The 22075-nt window shown below is 40.4% G+C and overlaps 4 protein-coding genes across 4 annotated transcripts; 1 reads left to right on the forward strand and 3 right to left on the reverse strand.

The window, feature by feature from the left end:
• Nucleotides 1–1288: 1288 nt before the first annotated feature.
• LOC129369836 (extracellular calcium-sensing receptor-like) lies at nt 1289–5865 on the forward strand. Its single transcript, XM_055045480.1, has 7 exons — nt 1289–1603; nt 1777–2064; nt 2329–2880; nt 2960–3181; nt 3803–3926; nt 4882–5354; nt 5443–5865. Exons 1-7 carry the CDS (start codon nt 1304–1306, stop codon nt 5863–5865), a joined length of 2382 nt encoding a protein of 793 aa, XP_054901455.1. The 5' UTR covers nt 1289–1303.
• Nucleotides 5866–6951: 1086 nt separating this feature from the next.
• LOC129369727 (extracellular calcium-sensing receptor-like) lies at nt 6952–9995 on the reverse strand. Its single transcript, XM_055045304.1, has 6 exons — nt 9886–9995; nt 9497–9782; nt 8592–9410; nt 8274–8495; nt 8055–8178; nt 6952–7922 (listed from the first exon to the last, which is right to left on the reverse strand). The coding sequence occupies exons 1-6, from the start codon at nt 9993–9995 to the stop codon at nt 6952–6954; spliced, it is 2532 nt and encodes an 843-aa protein (XP_054901279.1).
• A 1334-nt stretch (nt 9996–11329) lies between these two features.
• Nucleotides 11330–14367, reverse strand: LOC129369835 (extracellular calcium-sensing receptor-like). Its single transcript, XM_055045479.1, has 6 exons — nt 14279–14367; nt 13878–14160; nt 13209–13781; nt 12754–12864; nt 12429–12552; nt 11330–12219 (listed from the first exon to the last, which is right to left on the reverse strand). The coding sequence occupies exons 1-6, from the start codon at nt 14365–14367 to the stop codon at nt 11330–11332; spliced, it is 2070 nt and encodes a 689-aa protein (XP_054901454.1).
• A 1501-nt stretch (nt 14368–15868) lies between these two features.
• LOC129369728 (extracellular calcium-sensing receptor-like) lies at nt 15869–18920 on the reverse strand. The gene is made up of 6 exons (XM_055045305.1): nt 18718–18920; nt 18331–18601; nt 17435–18238; nt 17110–17340; nt 16895–17018; nt 15869–16767 (listed from the first exon to the last, which is right to left on the reverse strand). Exons 1-6 carry the CDS (start codon nt 18918–18920, stop codon nt 15869–15871), a joined length of 2532 nt encoding a protein of 843 aa, XP_054901280.1.
• Between the last annotated feature and the right edge of the window lie 3155 nt (nt 18921–22075).

Here is a 22075-nt window from a genome sequence, read left to right on the forward strand (position 1 = left end):
TTTTTTCTTTGTGGCCGGTGTGTGTTAATTCTGGGAAATTATTGTTTTTGTTTTAACTTGACTCAGCCCCTGATGACACATATCAGTAGTAGACCATCGAATGTTTTCTGATGGGTTTTCATCTACTGCTGACAACTCTCTTTTGAAAAAAAAACAAAACAAAAAAACGCTACAAAATGCTACCACCACAATACTTAATAACTGGAACAGTGTGTCTAACTTACCACTTTTTTTACAGATGTAAATATGATCAATATGGTTTAATACTTTTATATTTTCCAGTGCCATGTTACCATACATGTGTGTGTATGTTACCGTACAAATGAAACGTGACAACTATTGTGGTGCCTCAAAATTGGGTCTCTGTCTCTTTAAGAAGCTCCTGCTCTTTCTGAGACTCCACCTTCAGTATGTCAGCACGATAACGTTTGCTAAATGCTGCTGCTAATCTGAAGGAGCCGTGTGCTGATTTGACAGGAAAATTGTGAAAAATCCTCCCAGAAGCACTCGACCTGAAATCTGAACGAATACATTGTGAAGTTAAAGCCACTTCAGCCAGTGTACAAAAATAAACAACAACAATAATAATAATAATAATAATAAAATAATAATAATAATTCACCATATAAGTATTTATAGATGTAAATGTGTCTTCCTAAACACACACCATTTGACTGTTCAGTTCCAACAAACTTAAAAGCTTAAAAATTAATGAAAAGTAATCAGTTTCAACAACAACAACAAAAATGTTTCAATACGAATAGCAATTTTGTCAGCATTATTCATTGGAAAAAAATTATGTCACCACCAACTATGTCACCATCATTGGGTCTGGGCGGCACCCTCTGATTATTTGTGTGTCATCTACAGCATAAAAATCAGGCGTGCCTATCTATATTGTGATTGTCTTCGTGTGTGAAAACTGGGGGAGGCTTTTTGATTTTTCCTGAGGCAAACATGCGACTGCTGGATGTGTTTCTCCTTCTCTTTCTGTCTCCGTTTAGAGAAAGTCATGGCTCATCTGCACCTCTTGACCGTTGTGCTTTCCTGGGAGAAGAAGAGAGAAACAGTCTTTATGAGGATGGCGATGTGGTTATCGGAGGCCTGTTCCCTTTGCATTACAGTCCTGTGTCATCTCCTCTCACATACAACGTAAAGCCTACACCTAACACTTACAGCTAGTAAGTTCAATGCAATGACTTAAACTGTTGGAAATGTGCTTGTTTGATTTTGTTGAGCCACTTTTTATAAGAAGCCGGTGATTATCTTTGTCCACAGCTTCAGCGCTCGGGCCCTGCGCTGGATGCAGACCATGACTTTTGCGATCAAAGAGATAAACGGACGCACAGATCTCCTGCCGCGACTCAAGCTGGGTTTCCACATCCGTGACAGCTGCGATGATATACCGGTTTCCCTGAAAGCGTCCTTCCTGCTGGTGAACGGACAGCCGGAGGGCTTGAAGGGAAATGCGAGTCAGGATGAAGCCGCTGGTTCAGGATGCGAGGCTGTCAACAGAACGGTGTCCTCAGTGATCATAGGAGACGCCGGCTCTGGTGTCTCTATGGCTCTGCTACGAAGTCTGGGTTCTTTCCATATTCCACTGGTGCGGCTGTTTGGGCTTCTTCTTGTTAATATAATTTACTTGCTGCTCCATTACAGTCAATGAGTAACCACAATAATCAGTTTTAAGTTTGGGTCTCTGCCTACATTGTTGTCTGTCATTTGATGCTTTCTCCACAAGCAACAAAAATCAACCATTGTTTGCTGTAATTCTAGGTGAGCTATTTTGCTTCCTGCAGCTGCCTGAGCAATCAAAGGGAATTCCCCACTTTCATGAGGACAATGCCCAGCGACGCCTTCCAGATAAAGGCCCTGGCCCAGCTGGTCCGCTACTTTGGCTGGACTTGGGTGGGAGTAATCGGCGTGGAATCCGATTATGCTCGCTTCGCCATCCAGCTTTTCCTCCAGGAATCGGTGCGCTACGGTGTGTGTGCTGCCTACACACATTTCTACCCCGTAGGCCTAAGCCACCAGGACATTGACAAGCTTCTGAATGTTATTCAGGTGTGTTGTGTGTGCTGCTACTACTACAATTTACCCGCTAAAAAGTCCAAACATTGACAGGTTTCTGTTTTTTATTTAATGCTAATATATGCTGTTTAATGCTGGCTACAAGATTAGCCATTTGTTTCTCCTATCTTGTTAGACAAGGTTATGTTACACTAAATAAAGTAGTGTTTGGTATCATTATGGAAGTCATTTCATGTATAACTCATACTAATTAAGGGAATTTTGATTAAATACTTCCTCTAACTTTCCCATCACCAGATGACTTCTTCAAAAGTCATCATTAATTTTTCAGGTGAGGCAGAGATGCAGGACATCCTCCGAGAGATGGAACGTCGAAATCTGAGCGGCTTTCAGTGGATCGCCAGTGAGGCCTGGGCGACCTCCAAGTCTCTGTGGGAAAACTCAGCCCATCTCCTGAAGGGAACTCTTGGATTTGCCATACAGAGAGCTGCTGTGATTCCTGGGCTGCAGCAGCATCTTGCGGCTCTCGCACCGTCAGCTATTCGTCGAATCGCTTTCCTGGCAGAATTTTGGGAGGAAACGTTCAACTGTCGGCTGAACGGCTCTGCGAACGCTCACTATCACGGGTTGGGAAGCCAGCAAAGCAGAATGCCATGCAAGGGGACCGAAGTCTTACATGACGTTTACTCTCCGTATTCTGACGTGACACAACTACGAGTTTCATACAATGTCTACAAAGCCGTGTATCTCGTAGCCTACGCCTTGCAAGATATGAGTAATTGTAAAGCTGGAGAGGGGCCGTTTGTCAAAAACACTTGTGCAGATCCAAAGAATTTTAAACCCTGGCAGGTGAGAATGGTTACAAGTTATCATTCGTAGTAATATTTCAGAAACAGAAGTTTGACACCCCATGCTTTCATTCCCTCAGCTTCTCCACTACATGAAGCTTGCAAATTTTTCTGCACTGGGGGAGGAAGTCAACTTTGATCAGAATGGTGACCCAATTGCTTATTATGATCTGATGAACTGGCAGACGGGACCTGACGGCTCTCTAGATTTGGTAAAAGTTGGTTTTTATGACGCCTCTCTTCCCGCTGGAAGCAGCTTGGTCATAAACGACTCGGTGATCATGTGGCCGGTTGGAAAGAAGGTGCGTTTTCCACAAACAGGAATGAGGCCGTGTTCACCGCTCAGACTCTTCTGCGCCCTGTTGATTGACACATCATTTAAATTACTGCTGTTTATGTGCGGCATGCTTTGCTAAATTATTCTTATTCGTCTCCTTTCAAATGTTCATTGGAAAATGATGTGTTGCAGTTTGTTAGAAAACTGCCATCCTTCAAATATTCAGAAACAATATTGGTATTATTACAAAAGTATTAAAAAGTCAAGATTTTTTTTTTTTTTTTCACAAATATTGGTCTGACATTTTTGTTAAAAACTTGAGAAATCAATTACCTTTATGAAACACTTTAAATTAAATAAATATTGCACTGAAGAATGTGTGATTTTTTTTTAAAATAATGAATAAAAATCTGGGGGGGAAAAAATCTTTACATTAATTTGTTATGAATATGTAGATTTAACTACTTGAATCCATGCCGAATCTCAATACTTTTCAAAAATACAATTGTGAGTTCAGTTTTTTTTTTTTAAATATGTTGCTTACATTTTATAAATGCATTCTACATTTTTGATAAAATATGTGCGCATTAGGGAAGGAAGCTGCCCGTTTAGTCGTCTTTCTGAGTGCGTGAACTTTGCCTCTCAGGCTCTCCGGTCTGTGTGCAGCAGCAGCTGTCCTCCAGGTTCTCGTATTGCCAGGAGAAAAGGGGAACCAATCTGCTGCTATGATTGTGTGCCCTGTGCTGAAGGACAATTTAGTAATACAACCGGTATGTCCTGTCTTTTCCCACACTTTGTCACCCTTTTGTTTAATCATAAACTTCCTTGTCTATCCTTAAATTTGCTTACATTAGTTAATTTACATGGGTATCGAACTAAAGCAAAGCCGCGGGTGGAGTTGGCATCTATGGATGCCATCTGGGTTTTCTCCAACTGTATAAACGCAGGAACTGAACAGGCCCCCAGCTGTCCCATTACTATCTCTCTTGTGTTTTTCTGTGTGACCCACTTGTTGGTTGTCATCCCCTAAAGAGTCAGGCACTTGACCGCCTGCATACCTACAATGATAAAGTGTGCATGGAAAAAGGATGAAAGAATATGAGTAAATTTTGTAAACGCTGCAACTGTTACTTGACAATAATACCCTTTTTGATACAAAAGCAACTGTAACAGCAGCTATTTCAATTCGCCTGAAGTTAAACAAGCACAATCTACAATGTTATTGATATATTGTTGTTAGTGGAAAATTAATTAACGTGTAGGTATTTTTCAGCATCAACCCCTCAGTTTTTTGTTTTTTTATCTTTAGGGATCAGCTGCCTGATCAGTAATTATTTATTAGCCACAAATAATTAAAAAGTAGCAGAACCTCAAATGCTGGACATTTCGAGCAATTGTCATGCTGAGGGGACTGACTCTTAGACGGTGTAGCTGGACTAGCAAGATGTGACATCCAGAAATGATTGATTGGTGCAATAGTTGTGTTGCATTAGTGTTAATTCTTGATTAGTGGTACAAATGTACAATCCAGAACTTCAGGGTTTATGTGGTGGCAACTTTCAGTGTATCTGAATTAATTGTGCATACATGGCAAATGCGTTGTAAAGTGTTATTTTCCAAGGTAAAGTAAATTTCTATGAAGCGACAGGCAGATGTGCAATAGCGCAAAAGCAGTTATTCTCAGGGATATCTTGTGTAAGGTTTCTCTTCTCTCTCCATATTCAGATTCGTTAGATTGCTCACGCTGCTCCGGGGACACGTGGCCCAACAAAGCCAGAGATCTCTGCATCCCCAAAAGAGTGGAGTATCTGTCTTACCATGAGTTCATGGGGGTTCTGCTGTGCGCCGCCTCAGTTCTGGGAGCTGGCGTTTCCCTGCTGATCATTGCCATTTTCTACACATATAAGGACACAGCTCTCGTTCGAGCAAATAACATGGAGTTGAGCTTCCTCCTTTTGGTGTTTCTCACCATATGCTTCCTTGTCGGTCTGCTGTTCGTCGGTAAGCCTTCAGAGTGGCTATGTCGGATCAGGTATCCAGCTTTTGGGATCAGTTTTGCACTCTGCCTTTCATGCCTTCTGGCCAAGACAGTGGTGGTTCTAATGGCGTTCAGGTCCAGGTTACCAGGAAGTCCTGTCATGAAATGGTTTGGAACCAAACAACAGAGAGCCAGTGTGCTTTTGGGAACCACTGTCCAGGTACTAAAACATTTCTACTAGAGCAATCATTTTTCATCTCCATCTGCGAAAACTACTACCTTCATATCTTTCTATCTTTTTTTTTAAGGTTATTGTCTGTTTTATTTGGTTGCTTACCAGCCCGCCTCATGCCAATTACAATACCGACCACCACAGCTCTACAATCATTGTCGAATGTGCGACTGGTTCAGACGTCGGTTTCTGGCTCGTTCTTGGATACATTGGAGTCCTGGCTTGCATGTGCCTCGTGTTGGCCTTTTTGGCACGAAAGCTGCCTGATAATTTTAACGAGGCAAAGTTCATCACCTTCAGCATCCTCATTTTCTTTGTCGTTTGGGTTACGTTTATACCAGTTTACATGAGCACTGTTGGGAAATACATTGTCGCTGTCCATGTTTTTGCTATTTTAGCCTCAGCCTCAGGACTTCTCCTTTGCATTTTTGCCCCAAAGTGCTACATAATTTTGCTTAACCCTGAAAAGAACAGCAAAAAGTTTCTAATGCAAAGGTAGAACGAAACAACTGCAACACAGTTCAACAAAGAAACAAACAAACTGTTAATGAGCCATCAATTGAAATCATGTGTGTTAAAGCTGAAAACAGGGACTATAAGAAGACTGCACCCTGAAACTGAGCCTGAGACCATGAAGCTGTTCCACTCACAACAAGCCTGGACCAAGGAGAGCTTTTCTTTTGAAAATAGACATATGAGCAAAAATCTATTTGTGGATTTTTTTTCCCTTAAATTATTAAACAACATATAATTCAATACCTGATTTGTGTTTTTTCTCCTTCAGTAATTCGCCCGAGAAAACAACTTACCACAAGTAGGCGGCTCAATCAAGAGGAGCTCAATTCTTTCACAGATTATCTGCCTCATTTTCTCATGGCATTGACAGTTTTAAGAAATGTGAAGAAAAAAAAACATTTTGTTTGTAAAAGACGCATACTGTGTCTTTAATTGATTAGAAGCATGATGTCCCAGCTTGGTGAAAACCACTAAATAACCACTAAGTTATTGACAAGGTCTCTTTCGTCTCATAATACAAATGTAGCCAACAGTTAAACATTATGCTCTTAAGTAAAAATGCTGTGCATGCACATATATTCCAAAAAAAAAGAAAAAAAAAACAACACAATTTTATTTCCAAATGATTATTTTTATTTGGAGTGAAAATATTCTCATTGAGAGAAAAATTATAACCAAAGTCAAATTTCTTATTTCACATACTTGTCAAATAAGATGATTCTGTTTCTAAATGTTAAAATATTCATTTCCATTTTTTATCACAAAGTCAATTTAGGTTTTGTTAAAACATTAATATACATCATGTGATATTTTTTCTTTATTGTGACATAATTCATTGACAGTTAATAAATTATACATTATTATCAGAGCAGCGAGAAATAAAGTAGATTTTTTACAATGAACAATAAAATATTAAAAGCGTCAAAAATACCTGATTTACACATTTGTACGACTGTACATATTGCAACTCAGTAAGGAACAATTGTATAGTTTTGACAACATAATGCAGTGATTTATTTACAGCAAGAGCCTCCATTTGTGTTAAAGTTCTGCTTTCATCCAGAATACTTTACTCATTCACTGGAATTGTGAACACATTGTCAATTTGATATTTTCTTTCCAAACCATATTTTCGACCAGCATTTAATCTCATAACATACTTTTTTGTGTTTTTCTCTGGCTTCACCAAGATGATGTAACATTTCGGTGCAAAAATACTTATTAACAAGCCAAATGCTGATGACAGGATTGCAAATATCTCCACAGCGACGGTGAACTTTCCAGGAGAGCTGACGTACGCTGGGATGAAAGTGATCCAGACGGCGCAGAATATCAGCATGCTGAACGTGATGCACTTGGCTTCGTTAAAGTTATCGGGCAGTTTTCTTGCTAGAAACGCAAGGATTAAACATATCACTGAAAGAATCCCGATGTATCCCAGTACAGCGTAGAAAGCGACCTCTGACCCCGTGTTGCATTCCAGCACAATCTTCTTGTTGCTGTTTTTAAAAACCCTGTCAGGAAATGGTGGATTTAGCTTCAGCCACAGTATGCAGATAATTACTTGAATCAAAGTGCAGGAGCAAACTATAATTCTTTGCTGGATCGGACCAAACTGCCCTAATGCGGGTTTGTTGTTGGGGTGTATGACTTTGAACGCTGTCACGACCACGATGGTCTTCCCTAGCACACAGGAAATGCAAAGTGCGAATGTCACTCCGAAAGCGGTGTGGCGCAGCATGCAGGTCCAGACGGTGGGTCTGCCGATGAAGGTCAGAGGGCAGAGAAAGCACAGGAAGAGAGAGAGCAGCAAGAAGCAGCTCAGCTCTGAGTTGCTGGCTTTTATTACAGGAGTTTCTCTGTAGTGGATAAAAACCATCATCGTGAGCAGAGACAAGGAGGCGCCGAGCAAGGCCACCACTGTGAGCGCCACTCCCATGGGCTCATGATACGCCAGGAACTCGATTTCTCTTGGAATGCACTCGCTTCGTTTATCATTGGACCAGTATTCAAGTGGACAGGCCACGCACTCTGTTGCACCTGAGTGTAAAAAAACCCCCAAAACACACAAAATGGAATGCATTTTTAGCAAGCGAAATTAAACAAAAACACATTTTAGACTTTGTATCTTTGTATCTGTATGTAAATGTGTTTCTTCTAACTCATGTCTACCTGTGAAGTTGGCTATTGTTCCTTCTGCACATGGAACGCAATCAAAACAACAGACTGGTTTCCCTCTGATTTGAGCTCTCCTCGTCCCTGTTGGACAAACTTTAGAGCACAGTGACGTAGGAACCTGAAGTGGAAAAAAAAGAAAGAACATGTTAAACCATGTGACACTATATTATAAGTCATTTCTAAGAGACCTATGTTAAAGAAAAAAAAAGTTACATTTCTTCCTGTCCTCCACACTATGTTGTCTTCCTGTATGCTCAGTGTGTACTCTCCGTTTTTAGTGGATGTGAAGTGACCCAGGGTCACATGCTGAACCCGGCCGTTTACGAGCTGCCAGTTGATGATGTCGTAGGAAGCAGGAGGGTTGCCGTTCTCGTCAAAAAACACATCGTCTCCAAGCTGGTTCCTGAAGTTCACTCTTTGTAGATGATAGGAAACCTCAGAAGAAGAACAAATGTCATGTTAAAGCTAAAATCTGTTTGCTAAAAACAAGGAGCACTGTTGGACATTTTTGTTTATTAAATCATTGCTCACCTCTTTCGGATGAATCTGAGACACATTCAAACATGGCTTGACATTTTTTTCTCCTGCTGGTCGGCAGAACACCAGCTGGTGAAGAGCATGTGCAATAGCATAGACAGCTTTGTACACGTTATAGGTCACTCTGAGCTGTGAGACGTTGAAAAACACATCCTGGGTGTGATCCATCAACGTCTCATTGCCTGTGCACGTCTTAGCCGCACCAGTGTCCGACACATTTGAAAAAGGTCTACAGCCAACCATTATCTCCCAGAAATCCTTCACAAAAGGCTCACTTGGATCTCTGTAAGGGTTAATATTTGTAAGAAATGGATTCAGATTTGGGATGTTCATCTTCTGAACGACAAATCCCAACGCTCCGCCAAAAGCTTGGTACATTTCAGCCGTGGAGGGCCGTGCAGCTGTTATCCACGCCTCACTGGCAATCCACTGGATTCCTGTGATGTTCTGCTTCACTATCTCCTTCATCAAAGGGTAAAAGTCACCCTCAGGAACAAAAGCCAGAATGACTTTGACAGTTGACTGTTTGATCATTTCTACAACTTTGAGAATTTTATCCAGAGGATAAGTTCGAAGAACCGTACCGATGAAAGAGATGCAAATCTTTAGTTTTTTAACCTCCTCGGCGAATGCGAGAACCCCGTTTCGTCCGTAGTCGTTGTCTGACTGTATGGCTCCGATCCACTCCCAACCAAAGTGTTTAACCAGAGCTGCCAAGGCTTTTGCCTGGAAGTAGTCGCTGGGAATTGTTCGGAAAAAAGTTGGGTATTTAGCTCTGTTACTGAGACAGGCGCATGTTGAGAAGTAACTCACCTACAACAAGAAGAACAAAACGACCTTATTTTCAATCACACAAAACATTTCACAAATCAGATCAACTGGATTGTTTTGTCTCATACTACTGGCACTTTAAATGGTCCAAGAGTTTCAGCAACAGCTAAGGACTGAGATGATCCGGACTCTGCAACGAGGGCAGATATTGCTGGAGGACAAGGCGAAGTCGCCTCCATCCCGTCTGGTTCACTTCCCAGTGTTAAAGCAGCACGAACGGTGTTAGTAGGAGAGGCACATGAGTCAAGGATCCGGTAGCCAAGAGAAATGTTTGGAAGGAGAGAAGGATCTTTGTTGATCTCGTCAATTGCGAATATCATCACCTGAGTCCATCGAAAAGCACGCAGATCAAATCTAGATAAACAAATAAACAAACAAAAAACACAGCAAGGGTCAAAGTCAAGATTAAAGCACAAAACATGTGGAAAGTTAACATGGAAAAGCAAATGAGTGTTACCCTTCACACATTACTTTAAGAGGCTCCACCTTAAATGAAGAAGTGTTCGTTATTTCTTTGTTGAAAACTGGAAAAATCCCCCCGATCATTATGTCGCCTCCCTTAAACATGTACGGCATGTCGAATTTTCCGGTCACCTCACAGTCATAAACTTGGCCGATGCAGAGAGCGCACAAAATGACAAGAGTCGCTTTCGGCATGTTTATGCTGCATTGTCAAACGGAGATGAGGACTGAGCTCTTATAACTGAGCTGGATATGAGAAGAAATCCCTCAGGACTTTCTCAGTCGGGCAAAGTCTGCACAGGAAGAAGCAACCAGAGGACTTAAACCACACATCAGTCCATCTGCGTTCAAACTTAATGCACATAAAAAATTATTCATTAAGACTTTGGTCGTTGTTTTTATGACTTAATGCTCCAGTCTTAGAAAACAAGACATCAAAACCCATAATTCCTTTCTACTCAGGTAGTCCTTTTAAGATTTATGTAAATCTATAATCAGTGACATTGTGACAATAATCCCCTGTAAAAACAACTGAAAACAAGTACTTTACTTTTCCTCTTAAAATTACTGCAACTACTACATTACTTTGTCCGATGTGTCAAATGATGCACTAATATCTTACTTTTTTCATTAAAGTGAATAATTCACACAGTGAGGTTATTTTGCTTTGAATCAGAGCAAAGACACATCATCACCTTACATCTCACACATTTTTATTTTCACTTCCAGACTTCAGGCTCTTTACATGTTGCTCAGTATAACAGAGTTGATAAGATAAAATTATTATTTTTTTGAAATAAACATCTTAATAGTCATCTATGTGACAAACAAAGGAAGCGTTGTGGGGATGATAGCCAGAGGATTAAGGTCTGTATGTGTAAGAGGCGAACTTGAGTTTGAGGCATTTTGACATCACTACTTTGATACACTTGTCTGTATTCAACTTCCCAAAACAACACACCAATAGAAAACCAACACGGATGAGAAATCTAACAAATCTTTTTCTGGCAGAGAAATAGTTTGCAATTATTATTATTTTTATTAAAATGGAATGCATTGTGTAATTTCTCATGTGTTTTAAGTTAAAATCAGATAGACAGAAAAAATAAGTCTTATTTAGCTGTTTAAAAAAGGAAACAACAGTGTCACATTTCTGTTTCTGCATCAGTGCTGCACAGTGGTGCAGTTAGAAGAGATGCTACCTCACAGGAAGAGGATACAGACAATATAATTTTACAAAAAAGTAAAATTGGGTTGAGTCAGTTCTTACACATAATTCAAAATCTGATTTAATTTACAAAAGAGTGTGTTAGGATTAACCACTCAAGTCAGCATTTTTCATTTATACACTATAAACATTAATTATTCTGCCATTTTAGACTCTATAGACCCAATGTATGTTATGTTTTCAAAATAACTAATTTCATCTTAAAAGTTGATTATTTTTTCCCCATGACATGTTTCCTCGTGTTTTTCTCTGGCTTTATGAAGATGATGTAACATTTCGGTGCAAAAATACTTATTAACAAGCCAAATGCTGATGACAGGATTGCAAATATCTCCACAGCGACGGTGAACTTTCCAGGAGAGCTGACGTACGCTGGGATGAAAGTGATCCAGACGGCGCAGAATATCAGCATGCTGAACGTGATAAACTTAGCTTCGTTAAAATTATCTGGCAGTTTTCTCGCTAAAAATGCAAGAACCAAACACACCACTGCAAGAAAGCCTATGTAACCCAAAACCACATAAAAGGCGACCTCTGACCCCGTGTTACATTCCAACACAATTTTCCTGTTGCTGTATTTAAAAACCCGATCCGGCAAGGGGGGATTTAACTTCAGCCACAGTATGCAGATCACTATTTGAATTAACGTGCAGGAGCAAACGATGATCCTTTGCTGTGTGGGACCAAACTTTACTGCGACTTTATTACTGGGATGTGTGGCTTTGAACGCTGTCACGACCACGATGGTCTTCCCTAGCACACAGGAAATGCAAAGTGCGAATGTCACTCCGAAAGCGGTGTGGCGCAGCATGCAGGTCCAGACGGTGGGTCTGCCGATGAAGGTCAGAGGGCAGAGAAAGCACAGGAAGAGAGAGAGCAGCAAGAAGCAGCTCAGCTCTGAGTTGCTGGCTTTTATTACAGGAGTTTCTCTGTAGTGGATAAAAACCATCATCGTGAGCAGAGACAAGGAGGCGCCGAGCAAGGCCACCACTGTGAGCGCCACTCCCATGGGCTCATGATACGCCAGGAACTCGATTTCTCTTGCAATGCACTCGCTTCGTTTATCATTGGACCAGTATTCAAGTGGACAGGCCACGCACTCTGTTGCACCTGTTAATGGAAAAGAAAAAGATTTGGTGATAATTTACAGGCTTTTAAAAAGAGAGAAAAAGTAATTGTCATAGTGTTAATTCTTTGCCAGACAAGGAAAAAATTACACACAGATAGTTTAGCACAAAACACACAAGACTCATCTGTATTGAGTGGCTTTAGAAGTAGATATTAACTCAAATTATGTCTGATTGAATCACCTGTTGAATTGGCGATAGATCCTTCTGCGCATGGAATGCAATCAAAACAACACACTGGTTTCCCCTTGATCTGAGCCTTCCTGGTTCCTGCTGGACAAGCTTTTGAGCACACTGATGATGGAACCTGAAGGGGGAGAAAAATCACCGCATTCATGTTTCTTCTTCATGATATTCAACAGTGAAAAGCACTCATCACTCCTTTTTCTTTTTTTACCATCTGTCCTGTCCTCCACACTATGTTGTCTTCCTGTATGCTCAGTGTGTACTCTCCGTTTTTAGTGGATGTGAAGTGACCCAGGGTCACATGCTGAACCCGGCCGTTTACGAGCTGCCAGTTGATGATGTCGTAGGAAGCAGGAGGGTTGCCGTTCTCGTCAAAAAACACATCGTCTCCAAACTGGTTCCTGAAGTTCACTCTTTGTAGATGATAGGAAACCTCAGAAGAAGAACAAATGTCATGTTAAAGCTTAAAACTGTTTGCTAAAAACAAGGAGCACTGTTGAACATTTTTGTTTTTTTTAAATCATTGCTCACCTCTTTCAGATGAATCTGAGACACATTCAAACATGGCTTGACATTTTTTTCTTCTGCTGGTCGGCAGAACACCAGCTGGTGAAGAGCATGTGCAATAGCATAGACAGCTTTGTACACGTTATAGGTCACTCTGAGCTGTGAGACGTTGAAAAACACATCCTGGGTGTGATCCATCAACGTCTCATTGCCTGTGCACCTCTTAGCCGCACCAGTGTCCGACACATTTGAAAAAGGTCTACAGCCAACCATTATCTCCCAGAAATCCTTCACAAAAGGCTCACTTTGATCTCTGTAAGGGTTAATATTTGTAAGAAATGGATTCAGATTTGGGATGTTCATCTTCTGAACGACAAATCCCAACGCTCCGCCGAAAGCTCGGTACATTTCCGGGGTTGAAGGCTGAGGTGCTGTTATCCATGCTTCACTGGCAAGCCACTGTATTCCAGTGATGTTGTGCTTCACAACCTCTCTCATCAAAGGAGAAAAGTCACCCTCAGGAGTAAAAGCCAGGATGACTTGGACGGTTGACTGTTTGATCATTTCTACAACTTTCAGGATCTTTTCCTGAGGGTACGTTCGCATAACTGTCCCAACAAAAGCAATGCAAATCCCAAACTTTTCAACTTCCTCTTTAAAAGCCAGCACCCCGTTTCGTCCGTAGTCGTTGTCTGACTGTATGGCTCCGATCCACTCCCAACCAAAGTGTTTAACCAGAGCTGCCAAGGCTTTTGCCTGGAAGTAGTCGCTGGGAATTGTTCGGAAAAACGTTGGGTATTTAGCTCTGTTACTGAGACAGGCGCATGTTGAGAAGTAACTCACCTAGGAAAAGGACCCAAATTATTGACTTTAGAGCAGTATTAGATGTGATTTCTTACAATATAGGACGGATTCAGAAACGGTTTTATCTCTTACGACTGGGACTTGAAAAGGTCCAAGGATTCCAGCGACTGCCAGGGACTGAGACGATCCTGCCTCTGCGATTACCGCAGATACAGCTGGAGAACAGCCAGAAACCGTTTCTTTTTCATTTTGACTATTTGCCAGCGTTAGTGCAGCTCGTAAAGTATTTGTAGGAGACGAACAGGAATTGAGAATCCTGTAACCCAGAGAGATGTTAGGCAGGAGTGCAGGATCTGCGTTGATCTCTCCTATCGCAAACTTCATCATTTGTGCCCATCGAAAAGCCCGAAGATCAAACCTGCAAAGATTTCTGGCCATTTTTTTAACACGCTACAAAAAGAATGTGATGTTACTGCAAAGAAGATGGTCGTCACCTCCTAATGTAGGAATGAACAAACAGAAATAGTCACACTTACAGAGCACACATCACAGCAGGAGGTTCCCGGTCAAATGTAGCGATGTTGCTGACATCCTTGTTGAAAACGGGGAAAATCCCCCCTATCATTATGTCACCTTCTTTAAACAAACTTGGCATGTCAAAATTACCTAAGAGCTCACAGCCAAAACCTGCGTTCATGCAGAGAACACATAGATACACAAGAGCCCGTTTTGGCATGTTTGTGCTGCATTGTCAGGCTTGGATCGACGCACGGTTCTTAAGATCTGATGGATGCAGGAAAATGTGTCGTCATTCAGGGTTAATTTGTTTCCCACAAGGCAAAGCAGTTACGGATTGGTGGGTAGCAGAACAGGGAGGTGATTTCTGAACTGATAGTCCATGCACAATGTGTGAAAAAAACATTACCCTGTTGCTAATTTAAATGTTAGCTAAACTTATGCAGTGGGAATAGACAATGGATGACTAGTTTTAAGGAACACAACTCCTTTTGTGAACAAGAATACTTCCTTATATGAGTACTTTAGTTGGAAGATTATCTCTAAAATCAAACTTTTCTGACAGGAACATCCCTCATGTCTTATTAAACAAATTTAAACAAAAATCATAATCTGCTAATAATCAAGGACTTTAAGAAAACAACAAACAGAAAAGGTGTGTAGTCAGACTTTAGTTCAGCATCATTAACGCTATAAATTGCTCGCTCTCTTAAAACAAAACAGTCGATCTGTTATGCTATTTTCTAAATTCATTCTATGCAGAGAAAGTGTTAGTTGTGATGAAAATGTTGTAAACTTCCTATTACTCTATAAGTTGTTATGTTTGATATCTCAATATCACTTCAGAAATTGGATATATTTTAATATTTTCCACCAACTGAGGCTGGCATTTTTATTTGATTTTTTTCAAATGTGCATCACATGTCGGGCCGACAATGTGGGTTGGCTGAAATGGATGGTAACGCTTCATTTGACGGGGTGTGTATAAGACTGACTCTCTCGTAAACATGACATAATACCTACCAGGGTCATAAAGGAGCCTTCATGAATGTTTATGACTGTTGTCATGAGGTGTCATTTGGTAAGTGACACTTTTAATGCAAAGTTGCTTTAAAAGTTGCATTAAAAGTCCATTGAAAATGCCAAATTTGCATTAAAAGTGTCATTATTTACCAAATGACGCTAGCAGGTGCTAATGCAGAATCAAAACAAATTGGAAGATAATAGATGAATACTTCTGTACTGCGGTTATCATGCATTATTTAAACCTCAGAATCTAAGAAGGTTATAATTATGCGAGCATCACTTTGATCTGTTCATCCATTTTCTTTGCTTAGTGCTCAAAGTTGAAATGTTTAATTTGAATTTCATTACAGCTATTTGAAAAGCAAAACAAACAAGTTTATTAAAACATACTTGAAGAACACCAACAGCTGGAAACACAGAAATACAAAGGACAAGACAATGCTTGCTATTTAATCAAAGACTAAATACATATAAATGAATCAACTCTGGACAGTTCTGCTTAAATTAGTGTATGTAACATTTGTGAATAACTCTACAGCATCAAGACACTTTGTTTTAGAAAAATCTACGACTAGTAAAAGTGTTTACGTCTTACCCATTATTTGCTTTTTTGAGTTTTGCTCTGGCCTCAGTAGAATAATATAGCATTTTGGGGCAAAAATACAAAGCAGCAAACCAAAACTGGAGGCCAGAATAGCAAATATCTCCACAGCCACAGTTAATTTTCCAGGAGAGCTGACATAAGCTGGGATGAAGGTGATCCAGACGGCGCAGAATATCAACATGCTAAACGTGATTAGCTTGGCTTCATTGAAGCTGTCTGGTAGTTTCCTAGCAAGAAAAGCAAGAACAAAGCATAAAGTAGCAAGGACTCCAATATAAGTCAGCACCGCCCAGAATCCAATTGCTGAACCCAGGGCACACTCTAAGATTATTCGGTCTCTGTAGTACTGCATGTTCCTCTTTGGGAAAGGGGGATTCTTTGTTAGCCAAATTATACAAATGACAACCTGAACCAGAGTCAAAATGAGAACACTGACTCTTTGCTGTGCGGGTCCAAACCACTTTGTGATGTTGCTCCCTGGACGTCTCGCTCTGAAGGCCATCAGGACCACGACTGTTTTCCCCAGAACACACGAAATGCAGAGAACGAACGTGATGCTGAACGCGGTGTGTCGAAGCATACAAGACCACTGAGTGGGCCGACCGATGAAGGTCAGTGAGCAGAGGAAACACAGTTTCAGTGAAAACAGAAGCAGGAAGCTCAGCTCAGAGTTGTTTGCTCTTACAATGGGAGTCTCTTTATGAGTAAAAAATATTATTGTTATGAGAAGGGATAGGAATACACCGAAGGTGCCAAAACCAGTAAGAAGTGTCCCCATGGTCTCCGTGTAAGAGAGGTATTCGGTGGGTTTTGGAACGCAGTAGTCTCTCATCTCGTTTGGCCAAACTTCGGGTGGGCAGGGTGAGCAGTCGAGAGAATCTGCACGAAATAAAACATTCCAGAGAAACAAACATCATGCCAAAGTCAATGTCAAGAAAAAGTTTTACAGGTTTGTTGTTTTATTTATTTATTTTTTTAAAAGCTGCTTGTTAAAGTTTCTACTCACTTGTCTTATTACTAATTGTTCCTTCAGAACATTGAAAACAATCAAAGCAGCACACAGGCTTGTTCTTGTTTATTGCCTTTCGAGTCCCTGGTGGACACGGTTCTCTGCAGACAGACCTCACCACCTGATCACATAAAAACAGGATGCAAGAAACTTAATAGCAAATTAAAAATGTTCAAATTATCCAATATCGTGATAAAGTTTTGCATAGTTACCACGTTATTATAGCCGCCCCAAACTATTTTTGCATTGTCTTTTAGTTCCAGTTTCTTCCCCTCTGGTAAGAAGTTGTCAAACTGGCCAATGATGACCACGTCTGCTGAACCGTCCTCTTTCATCTGCCAGTTCACAAGGTCGTACTTGGCAATCGAGTCGCCATTTTCGTCAAAGAAAACTCTGGCTCCGTTTTTAGTGGTGAAGTTTATACGCTTCATGGCATCCAACACCTTCAGAGAGAAAATTTCACAAGTTACTCGAGCATTCCCTTCCAAAACATCTAATGAATTAGGATCTCCATCAGTTTATGTCCTTAAAACTTACCAGCTTAGGCTGGACTTCATCCTTGGTCAGACACGGATTTCCCATTGTTGGGTTTGAGCCGTTTTCGCACTGCAAAAGCACATGCAGAGCAAATGCCACAGAATACACAGCTGTGTAAACATTGTTTTCTTCTCTGAATTTTGTTACGTCTGTGTAGTCACTCAAGACGGTCCGCAGATCTTCTGCGCCGGTACACAACGTGGAGGTATTTGATGGGGTGAAGCTGCAATCGAAAAACTCCTCCCAGACATTTTTAATTAGAGCACTGTGTGGTTCATCAGATGGTTTCAGGCTAAGGAGGAATTCTCCAAGGCCTGGCATGGACATTTGAGGAATGGCATAGCCTAATGCTCCATGCAAAATGTGCTTTCTCTCTGCAGCAGCAAGGTATGTAGCTGAGATCCAAGATTCACTGCCAATCCACTGCTTTCCAGTTATGTTATACTCCTCCATTTGAGAAAGAAACTCTTTGGCATGAGACAGGGGCATAAACATTAACACCACCTTGGATGAGGACTTCTTCAGAGTACTTACTATACTTCTGAACCTTGACCTGGATGTTTTCAGGTAAACCATTGTGTATTCCACACACACGCCTTCCTTTCGTGCTTCCTTAACAAATTCAGATACACCTTCTTCCGCGTACGTACCGATAGAACGAATTATTCCCACCCATCGCCAGTCAAAGTATTTCATAAGTTGCACCAGAGCTGTAATCTGAAACTTGTCACTTGGTACGGTTCTGAAGAACGTTGGGTATCGAACTTTATCACTTAAGCAAGCGCAAGTAGACAGGTGACTGATCTTGAAAGAAGAAGAAGAAGAAAAAAAAAACGACTAAAAATAATAATCAACAAGTTTACATTTCAGTTGAGAATGTGATCAATTCTTCTCACCTGTGGCACAGACACTGCACTGATAATGGTGTTTATGTCGACACTCACACCAGAGGCTGAATGACCTAAGACAGCCAACGTCTGACCGCCGCAGGCGAGTGGATCATTTCCATTTATAGCTTCAACAGCTGCTCGAATCAGGTTCTCATTCCCACATCCATTGTACACCTTGTAACCCAACCTTAATCCAGGGAGGAGGGAAGGATCCCTGTTGATCTCCTCCACAGTAAAAATCATTGTTCTGGCAAACTTCAGCTCTCTGTGATTATAACTACAAACACAGGATGAGGAGCCAGGCAAAAACATTGAGGATTTAACCACTGATCACAACGGCATAAAAAAAGCAGTTCACACAATGTAAAAGCCCCATATTTAGCATTAACTAACCTTTTGCAGTAAGAATACGGAATTGCCTCATAGCCATTATCTACCAATTCTCTTGTACTTGTTATAGAGAAAACTCCCGCAATATTCAGATCTCCGTCTTTGGAAAACTCCATTAATTCCGTCTTTTCAATCACTTCGCATGTCTGGTTTTTCTGCTTTGTTTCTGCAAGCAGAGTGAGGAAGAGGATGATGATCAAACCCATGCTAAACCACCCTCCTCTCTGCTGAAGCACCACTGACTTGAGAGCTGACCTTTATAGTTTGTTTCCACAGTGAGAGAAATGTCCCCAGAAGGAAAACACACACCAGGAATTCTCACAAGATCTCCACTACTGAACTGACACACATCCCGACATCCAGGTGTTTGACACTCTGCATTGTTGTAAACAAGTGCAGTTATTCCATTATTTTTGTTGTGATATCTTGACAGACATACAGTGCAGACCAAAGGTTTGGACACAACCTTCTCATTCAATGGGTTTCCTTTATTTTCATGACTATTGATAAGGCAAGAAAGCCCACTTATTAACCTGACAGGGCACACCTGTGAAGTGAAAACCATTTCAGGTGACAATGTCTTGAAGCTCATCAAGAGAATGCAGGGTGTGCAAAGCAGTGATCACAGCAAAAGGTTGGGACTTTGAAGAAACTACAATATAAGGTGTATTTTCAGTTGTTTTACACTTTTTTGTTTAGTACATGTTTCCTCATGTGTTAATTCATAGTTTGATGCCTTCAGTGTGAATCTACAATGTCAATAGTCATGAAAATAAAGGAAATTCATTAAATGAAAATGTTGTGTCCAAACTTTTGGTCTGTACTGTAATTTGGTGTTTTAGCAAATTAGAAAAGAAATGCCAAACACATTAACAACTGTAATGCTTAGCATGTTTTATATTCATGTGATATAAATTTTAAATTGCATTTATTGTGAAGGATAAACAGTATTACATTTATTGTGAAAGTGGGTTGCCTTAATGAAACGTATTGAAAGCATTTTGTGCTTTTAATATACTTAGAGTCAGCACACAGCTCAGTTATCACAGCTAGAAAACAGCGATCATGCCCGAAATCTGGGTGCAGAGTGGACTCTTACCTTAATATTCAGAGCCACATAAAAACAGTTACAAAGTCAGTCTTCTATCACCTGAGGAGCTCTTCCAGGATCAAAGAACTAGCGAGATCTAGAGAAATGCATCCGTGCATCTACCTTTAGTCACATTGATTACTGCATAAAAAAAAAAATAGACACCAACTTTTTCACGTCAGTTATTAGAATGACCAAAATTATTTCTATACGCTAAATGCCACAATGAGGATTCAAAAGGTGAATTGATTTTTTTATTAATTAATACGTTCGAAACCACTAAGTTTGCACACAGTATTGTCATCATCTATTAAAACAATGGGGGAAAGTCCATGTCATGACTATTGAGGTAATTGTGAATAAATGTATACATATGACTAATACACCCTGACTATAGAGCGCACCTTGCTATTTGCCGCTAATACATATTAAAAAAAAAACAAAAAACAAACAAACTGGAAACGTACATATATGAGCCGCTGATATCTCTGCCGCTCTCAAGGCGCAACAGAAGACGTATATTAAGGTCGCAGCCCGGGATTCGTTCAAGCCACATTTACGTGCAGCAGCTCTATTTCCCTCCTGTGCTGCCAGATTAACAGTCCTCAACTTACAAGCTGCATCATATGAGTTTGAATATATGTCTCCATCGTGCCTTCTGCTATGTGCTTGATCTAAATGATGAGCAGCACTTTCTTCTTTGATTCCCAAGTTGAACTTCCAATGATTCATTTCTTGCTAAAGAGCCCCCTGGTGGTTGAAGAAAAATACACAGAAAACCTGCACCTGGATACAAGCCACATGGTTCAAAGCGTGGGAAAAAAAGTAGCGGCTTATAGTCTGAAAAATACGGTATATTGTTTGTGATACTGGAAAATAATCAAATTTAAATTTATAGTTTAAATAACTTTTTTCCCCCCCTTTTTTTTACCTTTATGGATCAATCCTGCTTTTCTAGTCTATGTTTAAGATTCTGGGGCCTTTTCTAATGGAGCTTCACCATCCTGATCGAAGCCAGTCCATTGCAGCTTTGATTGCAAGCTTAATGTTATCTTGGATTTGTATCTGTAGAAAACTAATTAAACCATGAAATTAAAACCATTTAAACTGTGGCTTTAAACTTTTATTCTGTGTCATAGCTACGCGTTACATTGTGTCACATGCAATCCAGATGAAATACCTCGATTTCAGACATTCTCAATGTAACATAACACAGTTTTGAATCCTGATCAGAGTCTGACTTCTGAGGATCCACAAACCTTAAAAAACCCCGTCTGATTACCTTTGATTTTACCGTTTTGCCAATGTGCATTGAGGAACAGTGTACTGAAGCGGTTGCTTCAAAATACATTATAAAGGTATGCCTCTATTTAACTGGAATTCTTCAAATTAACTTTGCAGGATATTTGCAAGCCATGATATGTTTTCAAAAAGAAAAAAACTATATGTATGACATTTGTCCAAAATCACATTGGTGATTGACATATTTTGTAGACTTGCAGGGTAGAACAATCACTTTCTGGTGTGTGTGTGTGTGATGTGAAATGAATGCAGGATTTCAGAAAATCCATTTCCGACGGTCAGAAATGGATTTTCTGACCGTCGGTCAGAAAATCCAAATCTGCAGATGCAAGTCCTGCAGATTTGCATCTGCAGGACTAATTAATAGAACCACAGATGGTCCTTGTACACAAATAACCACCCAGAGAGTATTATCACTTCAGTCTTTGCAAAGGAGGAAGAGTCTCAGTGGTGCCTCAGGACAACTCCAACTTGTCCCTGTGCAGCAGCCTGGTTTTTCTGAAAGCAGGGTGGGAGTCGGTCATAAGACTGAAACTTAAAGAAAAGTAGTGGAGGGGTCTCTGAACAAGCTGAAAGCGGTTTCTCCAAGAACAGGATGATCCACCTCACCGTGTTTCCAGCTTAGAGTATAGAGACAAACTTATTTATGAGATAACTACTTGCAAAACTCTGACAGTGCTCCCTCCCAGAGAGAAAATCCAGCCGTCAGTTCATGACCTTAATAAAACTGAGCTGGATTTCGCACCAGTAGGTTTATCTCTGTGATGGTCAAACTTAAATATGTTCTAAATCTATTTTCCTCTTATTCATTAAAACTTAATTTTAAAACTGCGTTCTGCTTTTGCTCAGAATACCCAAATACCAACATAAAAAAAAATGGTTGACAATCTAAAATATGAATGTATGAGAACAGCAGTAAACAAGAGGAGTGAAATACTTTTTCACAGCAACGTGAATGCTTGAAACACA

The sequence above is a fragment of the Poeciliopsis prolifica genome, unplaced genomic scaffold (assembly GCF_027474105.1).
Source record: "Poeciliopsis prolifica strain line A6 unplaced genomic scaffold, Auburn_PproV2 SCAFFOLD022, whole genome shotgun sequence".
Taxonomy (NCBI): Eukaryota; Metazoa; Chordata; class Actinopteri; order Cyprinodontiformes; family Poeciliidae; genus Poeciliopsis; species Poeciliopsis prolifica.

Bases quoted from the DNA above. Each gene is read 5' to 3' on its own strand.
- LOC129369836 (XM_055045480.1), top strand. From the start codon at position 1,304: ATGCAGACCATGACTTTTGCGATCAAAGAGATAAACGGACGCACAGAT. The intron at 2,065-2,328 runs GTGTGTTGTGTG...TCCCATCACCAG, and splicing joins AGCTTCTGAATGTTATTCAG to ATGACTTCTTCAAAAGTCAT. The intron at 2,881-2,959 runs GTGAGAATGGTT...TCATTCCCTCAG, and splicing joins AGAATTTTAAACCCTGGCAG to CTTCTCCACTACATGAAGCT.
- LOC129369727 (XM_055045304.1), bottom strand. From the start codon at position 9,995: ATGTTTAAGGGAGGCGACATAATGATCGGGGGGATTTTTCCAGTTTTC. The intron at 9,411-9,496 runs GTATGAGACAAA...TTCTTGTTGTAG, and splicing joins GACCATTTAAAGTGCCAGTA to GTGAGTTACTTCTCAACATG. The intron at 8,179-8,273 runs GTAACTTTTTTT...TTTCCACTTCAG, and splicing joins TGTGGAGGACAGGAAGAAAT to GTTCCTACGTCACTGTGCTC.
- LOC129369835 (XM_055045479.1), bottom strand. From the start codon at position 14,367: ATGATAGGGGGGATTTTCCCCGTTTTCAACAAGGATGTCAGCAACATC. The intron at 12,865-13,208 runs GTTGGCTGTAGA...TCTTCTTCTGAG, and splicing joins AGGATTTCTGGGAGATAATG to GTTTCCTATCATCTACAAAG. The intron at 12,220-12,428 runs GTGATTCAATCA...CAGGTGCAACAG, and splicing joins ATCTATCGCCAATTCAACAG to AGTGCGTGGCCTGTCCACTT.
- LOC129369728 (XM_055045305.1), bottom strand. From the start codon at position 18,920: ATGGGTTTGATCATCATCCTCTTCCTCACTCTGCTTGCAGAAACAAAG. The intron at 17,341-17,434 runs GTAAGTTTTAAG...TTCTCTCTGAAG, and splicing joins ATGAAGTCCAGCCTAAGCTG to GTGTTGGATGCCATGAAGCG. The intron at 16,768-16,894 runs GTGAGTAGAAAC...TATTTCGTGCAG, and splicing joins AACAATTAGTAATAAGACAA to ATTCTCTCGACTGCTCACCC.